Raw genomic sequence first — 27,638 nt, 5'->3', positions numbered from 1 at the left:
AACAGCAAGATGTTCCTGCCTTAGTTCTTGACTTGTTCCACTCCTTTTGGAAATCGTGCATGTTCTTATCAACCTTCGCATGCTTCAGCACCTTCTGTTGTATTCTCCATACAAACTCCAGCAGGAATGAGTACTCTTATAATGGCTATATCTGCTGTCCAGGTCCAAGACCTAAAGTTAAATATTACATTAGGGTTGACTGAGTTCTGATACATAATGATCTAGGTAACATGTCTTATGTCGCGTACACACGGGTGGACTTTTCAACCGGACTGGTCCGACAAACTTTCCAGCGGACTTTCGACGGAATTTTGACGGACTTCCAATGGACTTTCTAACGAACGGACTTGCCTACACACGATCACATCAAAGTCCGACGGATTCGTATGTGATGACGTACACCGGACTAAAATAAGGAAGTTGATAGCCAGTAGCCAATAGCTGCCCTAGCGTCGGTTTTTGTCCATCGGACTAGCATACAGACGAGCGGATTTCTGGGTCCGGCTGAGTTACGACGTAAAGATTTGAAGCCTGTTCCAAATCTAAAGTCCATCAGATTTGCGACTGGAAAGGTCCGCTGAAGGTCCGGTGAAGCGCACACACGATCAGATTGTTCGCCGGATTTGGTCCGTCGGTGTCCATCAGACCAGTCCGGTCGAAAAGTCCGACCATGTGTACGCCCCATTAGATGTTGGCATTTTACCACAAGGGTTGAATGAATGAATGGATACATAAGATTATGCTGGTATATCTGCATTTTTGTCCTAAGTTGATGTCCTAATGGTAACCACAGTGGACAACAATGAAAATTCTACTCATATGCACTTTTTTCCCACAATGTGTCATTTTAATAGATCATTGTACATTTCTGTTTTGTGAGGTAAGTTTGCCAAATTCCATTTTTAGTTCTGTTAAGAGATTGCTTGATGTTCCATCTCTTGTACTGTGCACTATCACTATGTGCGAAAGGGACAATGATACAAGCACTTTGATTGACTGATATGAGGAAAATATCTACATGTTCATTAGTTGGCCTTTGAACTCTAAAAGCAGATTTCTTTCATTTCCATCAGTTATTTAATACTATAATAATGCAGAAATGACATAAAGAGACACTTTGGAAATATTTTACTTTACAAACAACAAGAGGGGTTCAGACAGCTATTTGTCATTTCATGTACAAGGGTCTGTGAGTACTTCGGCACGCCATCTGCCAAGATTTTTAGCCTAAGTGTATGTGGCCTTCTTTCAGACTGACATAATCTCTTTTCAATTGATCAGAGCTCTAATGCTCAAGTGCATCATTTATCATCTTTCTGTCAGATGTTACCCTCTTGAACAGTTGTTGCACTATGCCTCATCTCGATTAATTCTAAAGTATTTGGAACAGTTTTGAGATACTTCCTGAGTGGGAACTGTGACAGTGCTGATTTTAACGGCTCATGGGCATAGCGTGGCTGCACTTTGTGATATTTTGTACAGATAAGTGGCAGGCAATGTAAAATGCAGAGATTAAAAGCTGAACTCCAGCCAGTTAAAACAATACAATTTCATGTAATTTATATATTAATTTAAAAATCGTTAAATGTAATTTTACAGAGCGTAAGTACATGATTTTTTCCTGATACCAGCCTCTTTTAATCCCATGTACAGAAGCACTCACACTTTATTTCAGAACTAAACTCATAAAATAAAACAAAAATACTGGGAGGTAGAGTTTTTGAGTAAAAATTAAAAAAAAAAACGTCATCTTTCCTCTAGCAAGTTTTTTTTTTGTGGTTATGCTGCACAGTATATGTGCAGGGCAGTGTGCACTCTAGGCTCCTTCCTGGATGCCGGCGACAATGGAAGTCCTGTGTGCATGTACAGGAGTTACATTAATATGGGTTGCTCAGTGGCCAAAAAAGAATGATGTGGGGCCTGGGGTAGGTAATGGAGCATTGATTGCAACCATCGGTCAGTGCTGGAGAAAGGCACTTTGATAGGTCAGTGTGCCATAATGTAGAAACATAGAAAAGTGAAGGCAGAAAAAGACAGAGTAGTCCATCGAGTCTGCCCATTTTTTGTTAACGTTATTGTCTGACCATAGAGCTAAGTTTGTCCCAAGCATGTTTGAAGCCATTTACTGTTGACTGTCTCAATACCTCTGCTGGAAGTTTAATCCAAGCATCAACTATCCTTTCAGTAAAATAATACTTTTTAAGATTAGTTTTGAACTTTCCTCTAGTTAGTTTGAGGTCATGTCCCCGTGTTCTTGATTTTGGTTTCATATTGAAAAAACTGCCCTCCTGAACCTTATTCACCCCCTTGATGTATTTAAAGGTTTCAATTATGTCTCCCCTTTACCTTCTTTCATCCAGACTGTACATAATAAGTTCCTGAAGTCGCACTTGATATGTTTTATCCCCCAAACCTTTCACCATTTTTGTTACCCGTCTCTGGACTCTATTTTATCAATATCTTTTTGTAAGTGAGGTCTCCAGAACTGGACACAGTATTCTAAATGAGGTCTCACTAAAGATCTAAATAGGGGATTCAGAACCTCCTTCCTCCTGCTGGTGACCCCTCTAGTGATGCATCTTGGAATTCTATTTGCTTTTCCCACTGCCTGGTCACACTGTTTTCTCATTTTGCAATCATCTGAAATAAGTACCCTCGAATATTTTTCATCTGTAGTGCTGTATCCTCAATGTTGTACTCTCTCGGGGGGATTATTTTGCCCTAGGTGAATTATTTTACATTTAAAAACATTGAACTGCAGTTTCCACTGCTTTGACCAATCCTCCAGCAATGCCAAATCATGTTCCATGTTAGACACCTCCAGGGATATCAGCCCTATTAAACACCTTTGTATCATCAGCAAAAAGACATACCTTGCCCAACGAACTTTTAGTCATGTCACTAACATATCAGAGGTATGACTAGAACCCTCAGGGCCCCGGTGCAAGAAACCATGAAGTGCACCCCTGACCTCCGGGGCGACCCCGCTCCATGCTTCGGAGGGCCCATGCGTCACCCCTGTACACATGGATAGGAGGAGCGGCGGGGCAGCATATAGAGGAACCGATCTCCTGCAGCCACTGAATGCTGGTAGGAGGGAGAGGAGAAGTAGGCTTTCAGTAACTGCAGGAGGAAAATGGAGGGTATTGGTTCCTCTACATGCCGCCCCACCACCCCTCCTATCCAGATGTAAAGGGGTGAGGCACGGGCCCCCTGGAGCATAGGGCTGGGATGAGTGGCAGCGAGTGGTGGTGGTAGTGATGGGGGAATGGGATAGGATGAGTGGCAGCGAGCGGTGATGGTATGGGGGAATGGGATGGGTTGAGTGGCAGCGAGCAGTGGTGGCAGTGATGGGGGAATGGGATGGGATGAGTGGCAGCAGTGGTGGGGGGATTCGGATCAGTGGCAGCAGTGGTGGTGGGGTGGATGGCATGAGTGGGAGCAGTGGTGGGGGATGAGATCAGTGGTGGCAGTGAGGGTGTTTAGATCAGTGGCAGTGGTGATGGTGAGGGAGGTGGGAACAGTGGCAGTGGTGGTGGTGATGGGATCAGTGGTGGTGGTGGGGGTGGTGATGAGGAGCGGTGGGATCAGTGGCAGTGGTGGTGGTGGGGGTTGGAATCAGTGGCAGCGGTGGTGGTGGTGGTAAGGTTGGTGGGATCAATGGCGGCGGCGGTGGTGGTGGGGGGTGGGATCAGTGGCAGTGGTGGTGGTGAGGGGGGATGGGATCAGTGGCAGTGTTGGTGGTGGGGAGTGGGATCAGTGGTAGTGGTGAGTGGGGGTAGGATCAGTGGCGGTGGCGGTGGTGGTGGTGACTGCTCTCTGTTCTGAGTTAACCCGGTTTACAACCACACTCTGGTATCTATTCTTTAGCCAACTGCATATCCACTGAACTACCCAAGGGTTAAGTCCTAGCTTGTACAACTTTTGTATTAGATCATTATGTTAGAACTATATCAAATGCCTTGCTGAAATTAACACATGCTATGTCCACAGCACCACCCTGGTCCAAAACATTGGTAATATAGTCAAAAAATTCAATCAGATTAGTCTGACACATTCTGCCCTCAGTAAAGCCATGCTACTTTGGGTCCAGCAAGTTGTATTTTTAAATAATCAATGATCCTTCTTTTGAGGAGTGATTCCATTAACTTGACTATAATTGATGTTAAACTCACTGGCCTGTAATTGCCAGCTTCTACCTCGCTGGCCTTCTTCTGGATAGGTACAATATTAGCTGTCCGCCAATCATGGAGAACTTCTCCTGTTAGAAGAGATTGATTAAAAAGATCTGTTAATGGTTCAACAATTATATCTCAAAGTTTTCTTAAAACTCTGGGGTGAATACCATCAGGGCCCATTGATTTGTTAAGCTTTAACCAAGCCAGTTCCTCTGCTACCTCTGTCTCTAGAAATCCCAAAAATTAACCATATATGTATACTGTACAAGTATACAGTACATGAGCCTCCTTGGAGAGCATACTGAATTTTTTCTTTAAAGGGGAGGAATGGCACTTTGAGCTGGCCAGAGCTCTTGCATGCTACTGTCATCAACAGTTTGAACAAAAGGAGAAAGCAAAGTGACTACCTTATCAGTGTGCTGCTTGTCCATTCACAGGCTGCTGGTTTTTGACCACCCTGCATTGCTTAAAGAAGAAGTAGAGCCAAAGCGTTTTTGGTTCAACTTCTCCTATGGATCACAGGAGTGCAGTTTGTTCTGTACTCCTGTGACCCATTTTAAAGCCCTCTGTTGGCTGACATCACAGTTCGGGCTATGAAAAGATCCTGACCATATGGTTAGGATCCACCCAGATGCCTGGACTGGCAGATGGCTCAGCCTCTCAGCAAGATGCTAATAGCCGAAAACCAACCACTCCTGCCTCCTCCATAGCACAGCGCTCCAGTGAACGCTGGAGGAGCAGAACAGAGAGCCAGTGACTGACAGTTACCAGCTCTCTGCAGCCTAAAGACCAAGAGCTGAACGATCAGCGGTATTTGATCACTCAGTTCTCGGTCTTAGAGCCGGCAGGGAACCGATGCTGCATCCATCTGGGTGAGTATAATTGTTTTTTTTTTTATGAATCCTTCTCTCTTAAAGCAGAACTAAACCCAGCTATACTTTAAGGCCAAGGAAGCTGCCATCATGGCCTCTGTTTGATCTGCATTTGCCATAGTGCTGCACATGGGATCAATTATGACACTAGCCATTTGATGTCTTAACAATTCAGTTGAGGGCAAAACCAAATGTGGCATGTCTTGAATTTAACAGTTTTGGGAGACTGTTAAATTGATAGATTTACTTCCATTTTAACTGCAGTAGACACAAATTATGTTACCAACTCAAGTGTGTAATCTGGTACAAGACTGAATAAACACAATTACAAAGGTATTTTTTTTTTATTTTTAAGATCCGTTATTTAAAATGTATGTATTAACAGGTTGAAAACAATACATAACAGGAAAGGTTGTGTTATAAAACTCCTATGCTGCTATTCCTCCCTTAAATACTTAAACCTAAACCCAGCAGCCAGCTCACAATATTATATGGTTCACACATATAAAGATAAAATATACTGTATATATGGATACGTGCAGCACTACTCCTATGATCATACACAAAGAAAAAAAGAACTTTGTTAAGTAGACAAAACAATTAAGCTTTGAACCATACTGTGACTCAACTCTGAATTGCCATTGCATGGATACATGGATACACTTTTCAACTTTTGGAAAAATCACTTTGCTACCAACAGCCTATTACCTACCATGAAGAAAATGGGAATCAAATCCCATAGTGTAGGTGCTGCATCCATTAGCCAGCCAAACTGGGAATAAGATTGCAGCTGGTCCTAGCAAATCATTATTCCTACAAGTTGGCAACCATGGTCTTTGGTGAAACATCTGTGAATCTTTATTTTCATTTGTTCCTCAACTGATTTGTTTGCCTGTATAAAAATCACTGTATGTTTAGTTGTCTCGGGGTTAGAGCCATGAGGTATTATAGCTGTAACAATCCATGAAAGAAAATGATTAGCTATTTATATTGTAGTGAAGTTATGGTAGTGCACTGCAATTTTTTTTTCTTGTATCATCTATGTTAAATCAGAACTCCAGCTAAGATCATAATCTTAATTTCATGCTGTCCAAAATAAATGACCTACATTAGTCTATAAGTACAGAAATGCAATGTGAAAGACTGGAGCCCTGATAACTTAAGCTGGCCAAGTGGCCATACACTGTCTGAATTTCGACCGGTTCAGGAATTCACTTAGTGGATGGCCCCATCAGCCCCCTCCTGCTCAACATCCCTCGATAAAAAAATTGAAGAAGCCAAGTGGAAAATTGTTAACCAAAAAGCGGCTATATCTAACCAGATACAGATACAGCTGCTTTCCCAGTATTCTGACAGCCCCTGGAGCTGACTGTCAGAATACAATAGCACCAGAGGAAGATTCATACATCTGTGATCTATAGCATGAATGGAGAAATCTGTATTTGTGTATGGCTAGCCTAAAGCCTCGTACACACGATCAGATTTTCGGACGGAAAATGTGTGATGACAGGCTGTTGGCGGAAAATCCGACCGTTTGTACGCTCCATCAGACAATTGTTGTCGGATTTTCCGCAGACAAATGTTGGCTAGCAGGTTTTAAAATTTTCTGCGGACAAATGTCTGTTGTCGGATTTTCCGAGCGTGTGTACACAAGTCCGTCGGACAAAAGTCCAAAGTACAAACATACCTACTCGGAAGCAAGGACAAGCCAGAAGCGTTCGGTCTTCTAAACTAGTGTTCGTAATGGAGATTTAACATTCATGACCTGGCAAATTATGAAATCTCAAAATGCAGCGCACATTCTCTTCTTCTTTAATGGGATAATCATGAAGCTGCTTTGCTGGTAATACTGATGGAGTTATTGCAAACACATTTGCAAAGGCTTTTTTTTTTTTTTTTAGTGATATCAAGAATAATATTATTATGCTTTTTTTTTATTATTTGGGCAAGTTACCACAACACCATTATCCTGTAGTTTTTAAGATCAAAGATACAACTATGTTGGTGTCCCTTGTCAATTTTATGTTGTATTTTTTTATATGTAACTGCCTACTCCCAAACTGTCATTCGAAGTAAAACACATAGCCAAGTATTATTCTCCACAATTTTTTTATTGTGCATTATAAAAAGAAAACAAATAAAATTAGACATGCTATCTGCCAAAATAACTTAACCAAAAAGTGCATTCTATGCATCCAAAAATATAGAAAATATACCAAATCAAATCATAATTATTCAACCAAAAAATAAAATTAAAGCCTCATGCATGTGTCCTGCTTCTTAATATAGGGGGTCAACAATGCTAAGAGTTGGTGAAAGCAGGAATCCGTCATCCAGAGATAATTCTGAAAATCATCTGGATTATTCTCCTGGAGCTCCCGCAGCAAAGGCATATGACGTAATTTGGTCACGATTAATAAAGCTACCAATTTTTGGTCCAAGAACTCCTCCCCCTCCTGTTCCTGGACTGGACTTGGGTCAAAGCAATAAGTCCAAGGCCAATAATAAATAACGCGTTATCTCCTCCGATTCGGCAACTGGTTGACGAAACAAACTGAAAAGCACTAAATGAAAAGTGCGAACTGAAAAGCACGAAATGAAAAGCGCGAAATAAAAGGCTAAATGAAAAGCACGAAATGAAATACGCAAACTGAAAAGCACGAAATGAAAGACAAACTGAAAAGCACAAAATGAAAAGTGCAAAATGAAAAGCGTGAAATGAAAAGCGCAAAGTGAAAAGAGCGAATCAACACTCACCAAACTTCTACTAACATGAAATTAGCAGAAGGAGCCCAAAGGGTGGCGCTAAATAAGTTGAAAAACCGCATAGTATGTCAGTACGTTCGTGTTTGTTGGCCAACAATTCCTTGCTGTTTGTATGCAAGACAAAATCCAGGCACACGCCTTCGGACAAAAGTCCGAAGTTTTGTCTGCGGAAAATTCGATCGTGTGTGTGAGGCTTAAGAGATTTTGCTGGTGTACATGGGATTACAAGAAGGTAAAAGAAAGGTAGATTCAGGTATTAATACAACCAACTTTTATACATACCTCTAAGGCCCATTCATACAATGTGTTGCATTAAAGTCGATAAATATACGCAACACTTTACCATGGATTAGGACCAGTCTAAGGCCCCTTTCACACTGGGGTGTCGGCGCCGTGGGCGCTTTACCGTCATTCTTGCGGGGGGTTTCGGCGGTTTTAACCCCCGCCAGCGACCGAAAAAGGGATAAAATGACCCTCAATGCGCCAATGTAGCGGCGCTTAACCAGCGGTTCTGCAGCAGTGCCCATTCAGTTCAATGGGCAGGAGCGGTGTATACACCGCTCCTTCACCGCTCCAAAGATGCTGCTTGCAGGAGTTTCTTTAACATCCTGCAAGCGCAGCGCTCCAGTGTGAAAGCTCAAGGGCTTTCACACTGGAGAGACAGAAGAGGCTCTTTACAGGTGCAATGCAAGCGCTATTTTTAGCGATGTAGCGCCTGTAAAGCGCCTCAGTGTGAAAGGGGGTCTAAATGAAAGGCAAATCAACAGAACAAAGATTGTACATTGCTATGTTAGGCATGTTCTAGCATGGATTACTGTAAAGCAAAGGTCTGCATGAGCCCTTCGTGATTTCAAATGTAAACCTAAATTGCTTAACAAGTTATTTCCCAATAGTTACTTGGATTTTAATTTTAGAAAGCCACTGATATCTCTTTGGGGATTTCCAAAAAACTGACTTGAAAAATGTTTTGTGCTCGTTTTTATTTTTTTCATCTGTACAGTATATGGACCATCTAGGATTTGTGAATGCTTTATCTTTACTAATTTTGTCAATATTGATGGCCTTCAATGGCCCTTGCCACGTTCAATGATACATGAAGTGTGCGGAGATAACGGTATCATATGAAGGAAAGAAGTAAAGGACATGTAGAAAGAATACAATATGCAAGCCATATTAACAACAGGAAAGTAAAGGATTCCGGTTACCATGAGATAGCTTAACTACTTAAGGACCAGCCTCGTTTTTTTAAATGTAGGTGTTTACATGTTTAAAACAGTTTTTTTTGCTAGAAAATTACTTAGAACCCCCAAAAATTATATATTGTTTTTTTTCTAACACCATAGAGAATAAAATGGCGGTCATTGCAATACTTTTTTTCACACCGTATTTGCGCATCGGTCTTACAAGCGCGCTTTTTCTGGAAAAAATTCACTTTTTTTAATAAAAAATAAGACAACAGTAAAGTTAGCCCATTTTTTTTTTATATTGTGAAAGATAATGTTACACTGAGTAAATTGATACCCAACATGTCGCGCTTCAAAATTGCGCCCGCTCGTAGAATGGTGTCAAATTTTTAACCTAAAAAATCTCCATAGGCGACGTTTAAAAAATTCTACAGGTTGCATGTTTTGCGTTACAGAGGAGGTCTCCATGCACAGCTAGGGGACATACACGATCGCCTCCGCCGCTGCCGACGGCTCTGGCAAGCGGCGGAGGGCACCGGATCGCGGTGGGAGGGGGGCCCCTCTCCCGCCACCGATACAAGTGATCTCGCGCCGAATCTGCCGCGGAGACCACTTTTATCTTGTAGCCGACCGCGGGCCGAAAACGGGGATACCGGGGTTATGGCAGCTAGCTGCTGCCATAACAAAGATATCCGCCGCCAAACTTTGGACGTATATGTACATGCGGCGGTCAGCAAGTGCCCCATACACACTATTAGATTTTCTGCAGATTTTTGTCTTCAGATTTACCAAAACCATGTAGTGCAAGGGTCTGCCTGATTGCATACAAATTGAAACTCTTATTGTTTGACCTCATATTACATGGTTTTGGTAAATCTGAAGACAAAAGTCTGCAGAAAATCTAATAGATAGTGCGTATGGGGTCTTAGACTAAAATAGACCAGTAAACATTCTGCGTGGGTCTAGCTGACACTTAGGGCTGACTTTTATAAATGTTCAAGTTAGGTAGGAAAAACAAAACCTTGTAATCAGCTACTGCAGCTGTAATGGCTCTCATTTCTGTGCAATTTACCACATGCTCAAAATAAATGAAAATGATTCTGCAAATATTGTGCCAGAGGATGCCTGCGACATATGATAAATATTTTATACACAGAATCAAAAGAAGGATGTGCTCTACACATGGTATTTGGGGAGATTTGCTTGGAGTAAATCTTAGAGCATTCCCTATGCTAATGTAATGAATAAGATTAGCGCAGATATATCAATGAGACGGTATTTAAATGTGAATTTTGGATTCATTGTCTGCATATGGCACACTATCTCTAGAAACACAATCTGTTCTGGCTATGTATGTTTATAGATCAAGTATGTAGCTGATGGCATAATTATAGAAATTCATTTTTTTTCTTCTACTATTCCAGCCAATATTAACTTGTCACATTCACAGTCCTAAAATGGAATCCAAACCAAACTTTTTTTCATTGTCGATAGATTGGGGAAGGGTTAAGACATCTGCCAATATTTTAATCACTGCCTGTGTCCTTGCTGCTTAACTTACCCTTTACTTATCATCCCTAGAATCACCAGTTTTCAGTAAGTGAGGAAAACTGGGATAAAGCGAGAAATACCGCACTCTAAAAGTAAAAATAATTCAACTAAAAAAAACAAACACAAAGCAGCAACTAATATATGGAATACATACATATAACATCAGATTTGGAAAAAAATAGCTGCGCTAAACAGTGAAAGTACTCGTAGTGAACCAGTGCTAAATACATTGAATATGAACACATATACAGATATATTTTGTGAAAAATTAATCAAATAAAGGAAATGAAAAATGAAAAATAAAGAATATCTAAAGGTGAAATTAAAACTAAATAAAAGCCAAATTTCACATAAAAGTCCAAAATGATCCACTAAATTGTTAAATTAGATCGTGATAAAAAAGTGCAATCTTCCATCACAATTGAGTGTTGATCACCGTGAGAAATGCACGCTTACCAGAAAGCAAGCAAAAGATAGCTTGTGGCCAGGGCTGGATTGGGACAAAAATTTGGCCCTGGACTTCATCTAAATCGGCCCACTCTAATTTTGCAAACACGCACAAAAACAGTATGCTGCGCACTTGCATGAGAGTGACGTCATCACGGCCCGGCTATCCACATAGCAGGAGCAAGCAAACCCAGAAGCAAGACCGGGTGAAGGGGGAAGCCCCCGGCAGCAGTGACAGCACGCTGCTGGAGGGCTTTCCTTCAAAGGTAAGTTTCTCAATAAAATCGTGCCCACACTGCAAGGGCTTGTTCAGGTCGAGGCAGCATGAAAAAGGAAGATTTGCTTACTTGATCTTCCATCCTGATAGACTGGTCCTCAGAGTCTTCTCCCCCATGCTCCAAGGTCTTCTGATATCATCAAGACTGATGCAGAAACCATAACACCAATTCTTCCCTTTGGGGCCCCCTTCATTCTATAGGGTCCTTCTTCTAGGCCCCCTACATACCATACAACCCCCTACATTCCATAGGGTCCTTCTTTCCATTGGGGCCCCCCTTCATTCCATAAGGTCCTTCTGATAGGGCCCCTACATCTCAAACACACCTTTCATTCCTTAGGACCTCTTCTTCCCACAAGAGCCTCTTCATTCTGTGGGCCCCCTGGTTGTCTTGTATTTTCCAGCCCCCCTCTACCCCCTGCTGTCCCCCCTGTCACCTGCCCGAAGGCTGGCTCTGCATTATATATTTTAAAATAAACTAATGCGCACATCTATTTTTGATCAACCGCAGTAGTGAGCAGCTGCCAACATCCAACAGCTTACCACAAACCCACAGCTTTGGCTGAATACCTAGCCATGGGCAGTACAGCGGTGCTCAAATGAATCATTGCGTGAGTAGCGCAGCGATTAATTTGGCAGGCTGTCACTGAAACCAGCCCACTGAGCCATCGGCCCACCGGGAAACTCCCGGTAGTCCCGATGGCCAGTACATGCCTGCTTGTGGCTAAACACCCAGCCAGGGCCTTGTCATAAGAGATCCGGAATATGCAGCTCAGAGGGCACCAAACCAGGACCGGCAGATTGCTCGGATGTTATAGAGACTCTCAGACAGCGTATCACCAAAAGATATAAGAAAGGGAACCTCCCATAGTGTAATACCGTAATATATTTTATTTGTAAAAGATAAAAGGCACACTTACAAACGTAGAAGTATAAAAGCAAAAACAGCCGGCCGGCTTGCAAACGCCCGTTCGCTCCAAAGATCACACGCGAGGACGTCAGTACGTCCTGTCCGCCCGACGCACATTTCCTCATAAAATGACATCATCTGGGGAAGGGACGACGCACTGGCACATCACCTTTAAATACACAGCAATGTTGACCAAGCCTCGATCTGAGGTGAGGATAAAGACAAAATCGGACTCATCATGGCGGGCTGGGAATGCCCGGTCCGCCATTTTGCATGATGGCGAAAGTAATGGCAAATTGGTTGAGAGCAAAAATAGAAGGTAACAATACCTGGAGGTACGTTACAGGCTTGAGATTGAGAACTGTTGATAGCTATGTTAAACATGATCACCAAGGTTGCTGGGAACCGAAGCATAGATATGAATAGTTTGTCAAACACTGAATGTGGTCATCAGGGGAGGCGATGAACCGGACCATCCATAGCCTAGCATGAGAATCCCTAAGGGATTCGGAAATACAAAAACGTATGTGTAAACGCTAATTTATAAGTTTTGAGGACTAGAGGTAAGTAAAGAATGTGTTATATAAAAGGATATAAATAAAATTTCTGATGTATTAAGAAGTTGGGGAGGAAACCAAATAATGAAAATGTCCCCAATCCTCAACTTACATCAAGTTTAAATAAATGGTATGGCTTATATAGTATTAGAAAACAAAAGTGATGATAAGTGAACAAAAATATATAGAGAAAAGAAAAAAGAAAAAAAGAAAAAGAAAAGATATAGAGAAAAGAAAGGTGAGGAAAACTGTCTCAGACTAGGACACAAGCAGGGGGATTAACTAAGATTGGCACAGAGAAAAAGTAATGTGCCAATTTCCATATGCACACCTATTTAGCCTATTTTGTGCCAAATAACTGTCACATGACAATTCGTTAATTTGTTGCATGATAGTGATTTGCTGTTCATCCATACACATCGGAGAGGAATACATTTCTGTTGTAAATTGGCACATTTTCTATGCACCAAATAAAAATGTTATAAGACAAGTCATATGGGGGAATAAACAAAGGGAAATAACTGTGGTTGTGTAAATATTGGCAAATTTTCCATTTGCAAAACAACATTAGACAGGTTTTATGTGGTGTTTCAGCAGCTGTGCCAAAGCATGTTAACCACTTAAGGACCGAGCCTCTTTCTGAGATTTGTTGTTTACAAGTTAAAAACTGTTTTTTTTTGCTAGAAAATTACTTAGAAACCCCAAACATTATACATTTTTTTTTTCTAACACCCTAGAGAATAAAATGGCAGTCATTGCAATACTATCTGTCACATCGTATTTGCGCAGCGGTCTTACAAGCTCACTTTTTTTGGAAAAAATACACTTTTTTGAATTAAAAAATAAGACAACAGTAAAGTTATCCCAATTTTTTTTATATTGTGAAAGATAATGTTACACCGAGTAAATTGATACCCAACATGTCACGCTTCAAAATTGCGCCCGCTCGTGGAATGGCGACAAACTTTTACCCTTAAAAATCTCCATAGGCGTGTTTAAAAAATTCTACAGGTTGCACTATTTAAGTTACAGAGGAGGTCCAGGGCTAGAATTCATGCTCTCACTCTACCAATCGCTGTGATACCTCACATGTGTGGTTTGAACACCGTTTTCATATGCGGGCTCTACTCACGCATATGTTTTCTTCTGCACGCAAGCTCGTCAGGACGGGGCGCGTTTAAAAAATTTTTTTTTTTAATTATTTATTTTACCTTTTATTTTTTATTTTTACACTGTTTTTTGAAAAAAAAAAATTGTCACTTTTATTCCTATTACAAGGAATGTAAGGGTCAAAAAGACCTCAGATCTCATATACAGTATAGACTAAAATGCAATAAAAATGTAAAAAAATTGTAAGTTAATTGTAAGTTAAAAACTTTAAGAGCTGTGGGCGAAAGTAACGTTTTGACGTCGCTTCCGTCCAGCAATTGTATGGAGACGGGTGGGGGCCATCTTCCCCTCACTCGTCTCCATACCTGACAGTAGAACAGATGCGATAACCTCCGCCGCTGCCGACGGCAACGGATGACAGCGGGAGGGGGGCCACTCTCCCGCCACCAATAAAAGTGATCTTGCGGCGAATCCACCACAGAGACCATTTTTATCTTGTAGCGGACTGCCCGCTGAAGACGGGGATACTGGGGTTATGGCAGCTAGCTGCTGCCATAACAACGATATCCTCCTTCAAACAGCTGCTGTATAACGACGGCTGGCGGTCCATAAGTGGTTAAAAGTGCTATGCAACAGTTTCTATGGATGTTATGTGCCAAAATATTCCAGTACCTGTTCCAGTATACTCATTTAAGACATTTCTAAAATATACACCATTACCAGAGTGGTGGAAATACTCTAGTGAACATTACTGGGTATGAGGGGTATGAGTGCTTGCATGTGATGCAATACCACCACCATGTAACAAATTAACAAATTGGCAGGTGTCACTTTTATGAATTTGTTGCAGGAAGGTCTAATGAAGCATGTGGAGGTCTTTGTTAATCCTGCCTACCTCTCCACCTTCTGCAGTGATCTTCCTCGCTACAGTATTTACACCATTGTGGTAGTGCGGCGGTCGACAAGTGGTTAAAACGTGAACATCATTGAATAGTTTTGTGTTCAAATTGAGGTATGCTGTATTAGCAAGTGACACCTCACCTTTTCCATTCCTATGAGACTTCTTCTATTCACTTCTGTGGTAAGCAGAGTTTGTCACATACATAGAGGGCAAATCAGTGCTGCAACCCACTTATAGCTCATTGGATATAACATTGTTGCGCTTCGCTGATCTGAAAGCATTGCTGCAAGCAATTCCACAGATAATTTGGTTTTGCAAAGAATGTATTATTATACAGGATTTACAATATATAGTGCCTACAATTTTGAAGTGCTTTACAAAATAAAGGGAGAAAGCAGTTACAATGTAATTTAATTCAAGAGGATCAGGAGGGCCTTGCTTGTGAGAACTTACAAAAAAAAAAAGTTTTGTGGTGTAAGGCAGTGGTTCTCAACCTCAGTCCTCAAGTACCCCCAATGGGCCATGTTTTGGGAACTTTCCTTAGATAAAATAGCTCTTATCAATAGCATGTCATTGATATTGATGTAAAGCAGCTGTGCAGTAAAGGAAAACCAGAAAACATGGCCCGTTGGGCAGGGGCGTTGCTAGGTCTACAAAAGATCTGGGGCTAGAGCCCATAGCAGTAAAGTAAAGATATATATATAAATATATATATTTCACTTCAGATTTAAAATTTCTACTAATAAGATCTGGGTCCCCAGAGAGCCTCCCTACATACATCGGGGTCCCCAGAGAGCCGCCCTTACATCAGGGTCCCCAGAGAGCCTCCCCCTTACATCAGGGTCCCCAGAGAGCCTCCCCCTTACATCAGGGTCCCCAGAGAGCCCCCCGCTTACATCAGGATCCCTAGAGAGCCTCCCCCTTACATCAGGGTCCCCGGAGAGACCCCCCCTAAATCAGGTTCCCCAGAGAGCCCCTCCTTACACCAGGGTCCCCAGAGAGCCCCTCCTTACATCAGTGTCCCCAGAGAGCCCCCTTACTTTTATGGCCCCCCTTACATCAGGGTCCCCAGAGAGCCCCCTTACTTTATGGCCCCAGAGAGCCCCCCCTTACATCGGGGTCCCAGAGAGCCCCTCCTTACTTCAGGGTCCCCAAAGAGCCTCTACTTACACCAGGGGCCCCAGAGAGGCCCCCCTTTACACCAGGGTCCCCAAAGAGCCCCTCCTTACACCAGGGTCCCCAGAGAGCCCCCCTTACATCAGGGATGCTGCCAGATGCAGTGTGTCAGTTGCCACTGCAGCCTGCCGCCAGATTTACAGAGTGCAGGGTTCAGAAGTGTAGACACACTCTGGAATGGAATAAAGTGTGTGGGTGGATATATATATATATATATATAGATATATATATATCTATATATATATATATATATTCACCCACAGACTGCAATCAATATCATTCTTAGTAGTAAGTAGCTGGAATTAGGGCAGACCTGCCATACAGTATTGTACAATTACAGAAAACACTTGATCTGCATATGAAGCCAAAAATAAACAGAACTCCTATCCATATTCCCCTCCTGTCTTTTACACAATTCCTCCATTATTAAACTTCTGACATCTATGTATAAATCTTACCTAATGTCTCCACCAGCCATGCGGGCTTCAAGGAACTTGCCAGACCACCACCAGACCAGAGCGGCTGCGTACTTTCCCCGCCCCCTCCTCTGCTCTCCACGGAATGTGCAGGGCAGGGAAGATTTACTGCAGCTGCTGGGAGAGAATCGCCATTACATGTGAACACAGAAGCTGAGCTTCTGTGTATAGATGTGACAGGCAGGGCTGGCTAAAAAAAAAGCTCTATTTACAGGGATGGTCCTCTATATCAGTCCGGGACACATGGGCACTTTAGCACACCGCTGCACCTGTTAAGAGACTCGGGGCTATGGGCCTCATATTCGGGAATATAGCCCCAAAAGCCACCCCCTAGCGACGCCACTGCCGTTGGGGGTACTTGAGGACTGAGGTTGAGAACCACAGGTGTAAGGGATATCTGACACCTGGCACCACATCAGTAAATAAAGTGCTGCGCAATTCATAAGAGTCCATAAATTGATAAAAACACAAGTGGTGTTGGTGTAGATAAACGAGCAAATTGAAGTGCAAGTGACACGCAGGAAACAAATCTCAAAGAGGGGTGTCAGTGATTCCTCCACCGCACACAGATGGCCTCTCACCTCCCAAATTCGACCTGAAACAGGTCACACAGCGAGAGTCTCCCGGGGGTCAGGTGTTCGCATGACGTCACCCGCGGCCATCTCGTTCACTATCAGTTCCGTTTGTCCGCTGGCACTCGGACCTGAGTGCCGTTATATGTAAGTCCAACTTATCTTTTTTACCTTAATAAAAGATTGAACATACAGAGAGCATTAGATCGCTTTGTTATCTCTTTCCACATGCCATATTATGTTGACTAAGACTCATCCTGGATCGGCTATGTCCGGAGTGTTTGCCTGGATTGCTGTGTCAGCTACACTGACTTTCGCTGTGTGACCTGTTTCAGGTTGAATTTGGGAGGTGAGAGGCCATCTGTGTGCGGTGGAGGGATCACTGACACCCCTCTTTGAGATTTGTTTCCTGCGTGTCACTTGCACTTCAATTTGCTCGTTTATCTACACCAACACCACTTGTGTTTTTATCAATTTATGGACTCTTATGAATTGCGCAGCACTTTATTTACTGATGTTTATATGAGGTTTTTATTGAATTAGCCTTTAGCGTCTGCTAGCAGTTTATTATTGCCTGGGTCCTCCCGGGTTAGCGCTGGATACTCTTTTCTTGTGTTTACCTGGCACCACATCCCCAGATAGTCCTATTTTACTCTCAAATGCTTAAATACAATGGGACTTTTGGTTGCCAAATATGAGACAACAACTATATCCCTTTCATGACTAAGCCTATTTTTGAAATTTGGTGTTTACAAGTTAAAATCCGTATTTTTTGCTAGAAAATGACTTAGAACCCCCAAACATTATATATATTTTTTTAGCAGAGAATCTAGAGAATAAAATGGCGATTGTTGCAATATTTTTTATCACACGGTATTTGTGCAGCGGTGTTTTAAACGCAAATTTTTGGAAAAGTGACACTTTCATGTATTTTAAAAAATCCAAACAGTAAAGTTACCCCAATTTTTTTGTATAATGTGAAAGATGATGTTACGCCGAGTAAATAGATACCAAACATGTCACCCTTTATAATTGCACGCACTTGTGGAATGGCGACGAACTACGGTACCTTTGAATTTCTATAGGCGACGATTTAAAAATTTTTTACGGTTACCAGGTTTGAGCTACAGAGGAGGTCTAGGGCTAGAATTATTGCTCTCGCTCTGACAATCGCGGCGATACCTCACATGTGTGGTTTGAACACCGTTTACATATGCGGGCGCGACTTCCGTATGCGTTTTCTTCGCTGCGCGAGCTCGTGGGGACAGGGGCACTTTAAAAATTTTTTTTTTTTTTTTTTATTTAATTTATTTATTTTTGTACTTTATAAATTGTGTTTAAAATTTTTTTTTTTTTTTTTTACTTTTATTGCTGTCACAAGCAATGTAAACATCCCTTGTGACAGTAATATGTGGTGACAGGTACTCTTTATGGAGGGATCGGGGGTCTAAAAGACCCCCGATCCCTCCTTTACACTTCAAAGTATTCAGATCGCCGAAAACGGCGATTCTGAATACTGTGTACTTTTTTAAATTCGGCGCCATTGGCAGCCGAGTAAACGGGAAGTGACGTCATGACGTCGCTTCCGCATTTACAAGAAGAAGGCTGGAACGAAGCCACTCGCAGCTTCGTTCCAGTCCGCCCCCAGCCGCCGAAGGCAGCGGAACGGACACCGGGCCTCCCGATCGCACGGGAGGCCCGGTAACAGCGGCGGGAGGCGGCGGGAGGGGGGGGATGTCCCCTCCTGCTCCTCCGGTATAACAACCGGGCGGCTTTTAGCCGCATCGGTTGTTATATTCGGGTAGCCGATCGCCCGCTGAAAACAACGGTACCGGGATGATGCCTGCAGCTGCAGGCATCATCCCGGTATAACCCCGGAAAGCCGAGTACGCATATATGCGTTCGGTCGGCGGGAAGGGGATATGTTACAATTTTTACATATGCTTTATTACAAACAAATGGATACAAGACTTATTTTTTTTAACAATCTTGCCTCTCAGCCAATTGTCTTTTACCTGTAGGAGGAGCTTGAGATGATGAGGATGGCCTCTTGCACAATACCTGTCTAAGCACTCCTGGAGTTTGAGACAGGAGTTTGAGACAGGAACTTCTAGAGCAGTGGAAGCGCACAAGTGCCGGGAAGCTGGAACTGCAGACTTAACCACTTGCCGACCGGGCCATAGCTGAAAGACGGCTACAGCGTGGTCGGCTTATCCTGGGTGCACGTCCGTGGGACTTCCTTCCAGAGTGTTGCTCCCACGTGCCCCCTGGGGCACGCACCCAGGAACATCCATGACCGCCGGGTCCGGAGGACCCGGCACATCATGGATCATGGTAAAAAGCCACTAATCTTGGCCGTTTACCACATGATCGTTCCGTCAAATGACAGAGTGATCACTTGTAAACAAACCGGCGTCATGTCATGACGCCATTTCCTCCCTCCCCTCTCTGTACCGATGGGTACAGTGCGAGGGGAGAGGGGGAGAGATTGCAGAAGCGCTGTGGGCTGGATGTTTAGTGCCCACAGTGCTGCTCAGTGTCAATAATCTGCAATACTCTGCAACACTGTGCAATACTCTGCTAATACTCCGAAACACTGTGCAATACTCTGCAACACTGTGCAATACTCTGCCAATACTCTGCAACACTGCAATACTCTGCCAATACTCTGCAAAACTCTGCCAATACTCGCCTATACTCTACCAATACTCACCAATACTATGCCAATACTCGCCAATACTTGCCAATACTCTGCAATAAACAGAAACTAAGATATTTTTTTATCGAATTTTCAGTCTTTTTTGATTTATAGCGCAAAAAATAAAAAACCCAGCGGTGATTAAATACCACCAAAAGAAAGCTCTATTTGTGTGAAAAAATGGACAAAAATTTCATATGGGTACAGTGTTGCATGCCTGAGTAATTGTCATTCAAAGCGTGAGAGCACCAAAAGCTGAAAATTGGTCTGGTTAGGAAAGGGGATTAAGTGCTCAGTGGTCAAGTGGTTAAACTTGGGAGCCCTCATGTTAGGTAGGCAGTAGCACAGCGATGAGGGTGCCCTGACTTCATCCAGACCAACAGAGAGCAGGGTTGGGTCACAAAGTCAAGATTAGTAACAGTTGAACAGGAAGGCACCAAACCACAAGCAGGATTAGGTTCAGAGATAAGCAGAGGCTGGCAATATGCAGGCATTAAGGTGCAAAATCGATAGGCAGATCATAGTTAAGAGTTTAGGGCAAGGTAGGTAACACAGGTAGGCAGTAGACATAAACAGGCAGAAGTCCAGAGGCAGGTCAGACGACAGATGGTACAATAACAGAGTCACGATCAAGGATAACATACATACAGGCAGAAAGACCACCCAGCAATGATCCTATGTAAGGCCCAGGCTTAAATAGGCCATTAGGCACCAGTATCAATGGTGATCGTGCCCGTGTTTCCATATGCACACCGTTGTGCACATGTACCTATGAGCATGTGCATTCTTGCACACTTAGGCTCCCATGCCTAAAAGCATGTGCACATTTATGCACATACACACAGGCTTTATGACTGGCATGATCTCTATGATGGCATGATGTTCCATACACCCATATACACTTTAGATTACATGCTCTCAGCTGGGTCAGCAAAAACCCTCTGTCCTGTCCCTTACACATCTGTCTGCCAAACCCTCGGGCTGCTGCTCAGGGAATGTAATTTTCCCGGTTCCCAGCCAGGGGGGCATCTGCTGTAGGTTTTTTAGGAGAGCTTGTCACTAACGTTACATGGGGCAAGAAACCAAGCATATCTGGTTGAAAGTAGCAAGGAATTTATTTAATCTAAGATTTAATCCTCAACAGTGGTAGAGAATTGACTGCCTTCATCCTGCTCTTATTTTTGCTTCTGGTGACCCCAGTAGGGGGGCTCCATCGCCCCTATACAGGCATGATGCTCAGATCCCATCAGGCTACATTACTTTCTGTTTTCTGATTTTACTTCTCTTTTTGCCTCAACTTCCTGAGGAAGCAGATGGCAAAATGCCAAGAATACAGTCCCTGCCTATGTATACCACATGGATTTTTATAAAGAACACTGTTTATGTTGTGATTAAGTGTGTATAAGAAGGAGGCTATAAGTATACTCACATTTAGAAGTGGTGGCTGAGAGGCAAGATTTTTAAAAAATATATGTAATTTATGTTTTTTTTTAAATTCTGTCAAATGAAAGTTACAATATACCAGTTTTAAGATATTGCCTATTTAAAAGATCTTAAATAAATGTATGCATTTGTAATAAAGCATACAATATGTATATATTTTTAATCTATGATTTTTGACTCATGCTTGGCACCTTAAAAGTCTCAGGAAAATAGCATTTTCAGAAGGAAATATCACAAATGTCAGCTTCAATGCTTTCAGACTACAGATGTCATTGAGTTTTCGATGCTACAGAAAATAATTACTTTATATGAAATCCAAATTCTACTACAGCTTTGTTAGGACATTGTCCGTGAAATCAGTACAAATTTGGATGTAAGTTGTCATTTATGGTTTGGAATGCATTATAATTTGCAAGGCCTATTGATTTATGTTTTGTTTTAGTGTCAAATCCCTTGGGAACATGTCTGAATTCAATAATTAATTTAGGTAATATTTTTTTCATGGAAGCTCGAACTGTGATTAGGAATATCCAAATGTTCTAGCTATGTGGGACACTATGGATTTGAAGTGAATGTACATACAGTAAATACTGTAAACGTGGTTGACTAGTGACATCTGCTGGTACCTTTTGTAAAGTGCTTTTCAATAAACTCTTCTGAAGACATTTTAATTATTGATAAATGCAATACTAAAACTTTCTGTGAAATTTTTAGAGAAATACAGAGGCATTTTAAAGGCATTTATGCTATATTTGTTGGTGCTGAAAAACATTGATTATTCTACCAGTAACTGAAGGCACTAGTACTGGTTTACAAATTTTGGTGCAAATGAAAAAAAAACAAAAGCAGAACTTCACTCTCTCAATCAACATTGATTATTTTTATGCTGCTAGCATCAGTAAATAGATAGGAAAGTGTACCATATTTACTTGTTTTAAACCTTTTACATTTCTTCAGATACTTCCTGGTTTCCAGGCCTAGGCAAATTATGTCATACATCCCAGGAGTCTTCAGGAGGGGATGAGTGTATTTCTTAGCAAGGCACACCCTCCTACCTGCATGCCTGAGCTAAGGGCAGATGTATTCGCAGGAAGTAAATATTTCATGAATCATTTGCCCTTACTCAAGAAGGCCATAGCCCTTAATGTTAGTGGGGTGCTTTCAATGTGATTTCTCAGCCAAATAAAGCATGGAGACATGGACGGGGAGGTGGGGGGGCTGGAGTTTGCATTGCATATAAAAAATGAATGAATGAAATTGGTTTGTGGTGTTCAGGTGCAGTGTAGTTCCACTTTAAGGCTGAACTACATCTTGGCAACCAGTGGACCAAAAAGAGTGGAAGCACATCTGTTGCCATCTTGTTGACTGGCTGGCTCCCCGAGAGCCATGGAGGAGTATCACATAGCGGGGGGTGGTGGAAGTGTGCCCACTGCTATTTCTTGTAGACATTTGTTCTCCAACTTATTACTGTGAATATGCAGGGGCTTGCACACACATACGTAAATTTGAAAAAAAAAAAGCCACCTTCAAAATTAAAGCAATGTAGTGTGCACATTTTTAACTTTTGATTTCTAATTTCTGACTGACCTCATGTGGGCCGGACAGTGACAGCCAAAGGGCTGGACGTGGCCCGGCGGGGGGGGGGGGTAAAATGCCCAGGTCTGATTTAAAGTATTTCCAGCAATACCTGCACAGTTTAGCAGATATGTATTCAGTACAGCACTATCAGGTTTTTCGTATTTATTCTTATGTAACTATTATGAGGAACAACATTCCTTTCACTTGCATCATATCTATGTTTCAAGCTAGGCATGTGTGCTTCATATCCAGATAATTGTAAGGTTCCTATTGTAAGGAAACAGTGGCTGTGGAAACAACCATGTGAAAAATCATAATCGACTTGAAAGACATACATACTGCACATTTGCACTAATTAAGGATTTTTACATTAATTAAGCAGTGTGTGACTTTCCTTAAAAAAATACATAAAATGAAGAATTGAGCAAATTATAGCTAAGTGATAAGCAGTGAGGCCTTGGTATATTTTTCTTCATTGTGTTATTGGAGGCTAACAAACACATGTCCAAATCCTAAGTGAGAAACAATATCATTTTATTTTTGTATAGATAGCAATCCATCCGCATTCTATTTCCTTTTATTTTTAAATGTAATATACTATAAGTAAATAATATATGCTCCAACAACATGCTGGTAGGTTAATTGGATCCTGTCTAAATTGTCCCTAGTATATGAATGTAGATAGAGTGTAAGCTCCTTGAGGGTAGGGACTGATGTGAATGTACAATGTATATGTAAAGCGCTGCGTAAATTGATAGTGTTATATAAGTATCTGAAATAAATTAAAAAATAAATAAATATATGTATATTCTTGGTTAGAACACCCATCTGTTTTTTTTTTTTTTGTTTTTTTTGTGGGGGGGGTTGTTTTGTTTTAAAAAATAGAGATTGTTAGAATCCCCTTTTAGGCAGTTGTCAACAGAATAAGTTTTCATTTTATTCCTGTTTCAGTGACTGTTGTAAAATTTTGGGTTTACCTTCACTTTCTTTGAAAATGGTCACCAAGACAATAATAGTGGGTGAATCTCTCCACCCACTCTATTCAAAACAATAAAAAATGGCTATGACTGCTTATGGGTGTCACAATGTTAAACTCATATTTAAAATGTTTAAAAAGTAGACATTTTACAGCTATAAAACATTTAAAAAGCATATTAGGCTCCATTCACACCTAAGCGTCCTGCAGCGACACCTGTTGCACCTCCATTGTTATAGAGATTTTGTGTGGTTTTGTAGTGGCACCATTAATTTGAATGGGTTTCCCTTTGCTCCAAAAACTCCAACGAAGCTCATGTACCAAATTTTGGCACAGGGGCCAGGCGTATTTGGCGTTGTGATTTTTGCTGCGATTTTAGACGCTTGACAATCACAGTAAAATCGCACCATGTTTTTTGGGATGCCATTAAGAAATAATGGCATCGCAAACCTGTCCTGTGTATTGCTGCAATTTTGGAATTGCGGGCAGAATTGCGCAATTTTGCCCACAATTCCAGTAGGCTTGGGTGTTTATGGAGCCTTATAGTATAGCATGTAATATTATAATATTTTTTATAGTGTGCAAATATTATTTATTATATTTTACAATTTAGAACTAAAATGATACAACTTAATTATTAAAAGATTTGGTTTATTTTTCCACAAGCATCATGATCGTGCTTGCTTTTTTTTTTTTTTCAAGTGGATCTTAATCACTTGTAGCTAAAGATTGATTGACTGCCTGTTAATAAACATTAGCTTGTACATTGCCACTTGCTGATGAGTGGTTTGTGTGTGCTGTTCTCCACAGACAGAAGACGTCCTGAAGATTGATGGAGGGCCATGCTATTCAAACAGCAGGCGTTGCTGAGACAGAAGCTCTTTGTGCTAGGCAGTCTTGCTGTTGGAAGTCTCCTTTATCTAGTTGCCAGAGTTGGGAGTTTGGATAGGTGAGTACCATTTACCCAGATTCTTATTTACAATTGTGAACATCATAGCATTTACAGTATGTTATTTGCCTAAAACAGGTATGTTCATTGAAAATCATATTAACATCTCTAATGTTTTTTATATGGAAAATCAAAATGCTACATTAGAAACATGTTATATTAAAAATCTTAGAATTTTTATTTTATGGTTCTCTTTCTATAGTTGCAACAATGTGTATTGTGAAATGTAAACTCTTTTCCTGATTCATCAAGAATTAACCTAAATGATATGTATGATACAAATTAAATATGTGGAACGAGTTTCTGTGTTACTACTTTAATTTGTTAAATTGGCCGAGATATATTTACTTTGTCTACAGATAGTCAGGCTGATAATTTTTCACTTTCTAAGATTTGTATTTGGCTATCCATATTATAAATATGATTTATCATACTATTCCCAATCCCGTGTATGAACAATTCATGCTCAGGGCTTCAATCCAAGAACTGTATTACCTAGTTGATAATATAGTCCAGTGGTGGGTTTTAATATGCCATACTAATATGGTACATCATAAATTAGATTGTTATTGAACAGTTGTTCTCAATAGTGCTAATCACTAAAACAAGGCTGAGACTATTTACCAAAATTAGAGAAAAGAAAGCAGTAACCAAAGTAGAGTTGTTGCACACAATGTCCAATCAGGTGTGACATTGTGTTCCCTCAGAAAATCAAACATGAATTGTAGTTGTAATTTGGCGTCATGGACAACAAACTGACTTGTTCTGTTTTTTTTTTTATTCCACTTTTTTTACCACTTGCTTATTGGGCACTTAAACCCCCTTCCTGCCCAGACCAATTTTCACTGTCACTCTTTGAATAACAATTGTGCAGTCATGCTACAGTTTACTCAAATGAAATTTTTATCATTTTTTTCACACAGATAGAGCTTTCTTTTGGTGGTATTTAATTGCTACTGGGTGTTTTTATTTTTTGCTAAATAAAACAAAAAGGGACGGAAATTTTGAAAAAAAAAAAGCCGTTTCATAGCTTGTTATAAAATTTTGAAAACAGATAATTTTTCTCCTTTAATGATGTGCGCTGATGAGGCTGCACTGATGGGCACTGATAGGCTGTGCTGATGGGCACTGATAGGCGGCACTGATGGGCACTGGTAGGAGGCACTGCAGGTCACTGATAGGCACTGATAAGGCAGCACTAATGGGCACTTATAGGTGGCACTGATAAGCACTGATGAGGCGGCACTGATAGGTGGTACTGATAGGTGGCACTGATGGTTGGCATTGATGGGCACTGATGGTTGGCACTGATGGGTGGCACTGAAGGGCACTGATAGATGTTATGTTAAAAATTCCAAGAGCTGGTTTGTAACAAATGTGTTAAAGGCCAACTCAAGTCTCACACATTTTTTACTAATAGTCGGGTAACCTGGCGTATTATGATTTCTGACTGATGTTTGCTAGAAAATCCCTAAAAATACCAGTTTCTCTCAGTCAAAATGCTGCTTCCTGCTGTCCCCTCCTGTGCTCTCTGTTAACTAGAGCTGAGTAATAGTCACACCCCTTAGCATAAGACCGAAGAGTCCTCAAACAGTATGGTTTCACAGATAAGGGGAAAAGGTGTGTTTGATCAGCTGTGTGTAAATGATTAGGAGTATTTAATGCCTAATTAGACATGCTGGACAGCTGCTACAGATGGGAAAAGGAGGTATGACTAAAACATGCATGGTTATAATATAACATCTATCTGACTACATATCTATTTCTATGAGTGAAAAAAGGCAATGATAAAGAGAGAGAAAGAGATGTATTTTTGTTTATCCAGGTATATAAATATATGCAGTACTGTACAAAAGTTTTAGGCAGGTATGAAGAAATGCTGTAAAGTAAGAATGCTTTTAAAAATATATATTTTAATTGCTTGTTTTTATCAATTTACAAAATGCAAAGCGAGCGACCAGAAGAAAAATCGAAATAAAGCCAATGTTTGATGTGACTACCCTCTGGCTTGAAACCAGCATCCATTCGTACACTTGCACGCTTTGTACACTTGTACAAAGTTAAGAATTTTGTAAGATTAGAGTCAGGTGTATGATTAACCAATTATACCAAGCAGGTGCTAATGATCATCAATTTCATATTAAGGTTGAAAAATATTCATTAGCTGAAATAGAAACAGCTGCCTAGGAGGCTTAAAACTGGGTGAGGAACAGCCAAACTCTGCTACTAATCTGAGGTTGTGGAAGACACAGGTCATACACTATGACAAGGCTGAGCACAGCAAGTGGAAGTGCAGTCGCTGTAGATCTGAGGGGAAGATCTGAAATGAGGGGAAGTTCTGCCGATTTTATCATCCAATCATGAGCAAGCAAAAATGCTGTTTTTTTATTTTTCTTGCATGTCTTCCTCAGATCTACAGTGACTGCACTTCCAAGTGCACTTGCAGTGCACTTGTAGTGCAAAGTTGATTTGCCTTAGTAAATAAACCCCATATGGTAGTTATACTGCATCAGCAAGGTCTTTTCTAGGCAAAGATTTTTCAAAGCAGACTGGAGTTTCAAGATGTACTGTCCAAGATCCTTTGAAAAAGCACAAAGAAACAGGCAAAGTTGAGGACCTTAGACACAGTCGTCAGCCAATAAAACGTAATGCAGCAGATGAAAGACACATCATCTTCATCATCAGAAGATGCCCAGGAGGGCCTCCAGCACAGAACTGGCAGAAACCAGTAGAACCTATGTACACTTATCTACTATCTGGAGCAGTCTGGCCAAAGGTGGTGTTTATAGAAGAATTTGTGACCAAAAATCCATACCTTCAGCATAGAAACAAGGCTAAGCGACTTAACTATGCATGTAAACATAGGAACTGGGGTGCAGACAGATGGCCTGATGAATCAAAATTTTAAATATTTGGCTGTACCAGGAGGCAGTTTGTTCATGAAGGCCTGGAGAGCGGTACAATGAGTGTCTGCAGGCAATAGTGAAGCATGGTGGAGTTTCCTTGCAAGTTTGGGG

The 27,638-nt window shown here is 41.3% G+C and overlaps 1 protein-coding gene across 4 annotated transcripts in view; it reads left to right on the top strand.

Annotated features, from left to right (window-relative positions):
* HS3ST5 (heparan sulfate-glucosamine 3-sulfotransferase 5) overlaps positions 1 to 27,638 on the top strand; it is a 478,882-nt gene that overhangs the window by 435,795 nt on the left and 15,449 nt on the right. For all 4 annotated transcript variants that reach the window (XM_073627113.1, XM_073627112.1, XM_073627111.1 and 1 more), the window contains one exon: positions 24,483 to 24,621. In XM_073627113.1, coding sequence (XP_073483214.1) covers positions 24,515 to 24,621 — 107 coding nt within the window. In that variant the 5' untranslated portion in view covers positions 24,483 to 24,514. The remainder of the gene's footprint in view (positions 1 to 24,482; positions 24,622 to 27,638) is intronic.

This window comes from Aquarana catesbeiana, linkage group LG04, assembly GCF_042186555.1.
Source record: "Aquarana catesbeiana isolate 2022-GZ linkage group LG04, ASM4218655v1, whole genome shotgun sequence".
NCBI lineage: Eukaryota > Metazoa > Chordata > Amphibia > Anura > Ranidae > Aquarana > Aquarana catesbeiana.
Note: the sequence above shows the minus strand (reverse complement) of the source record. Positions and strands in the feature narration are given on the sequence as shown.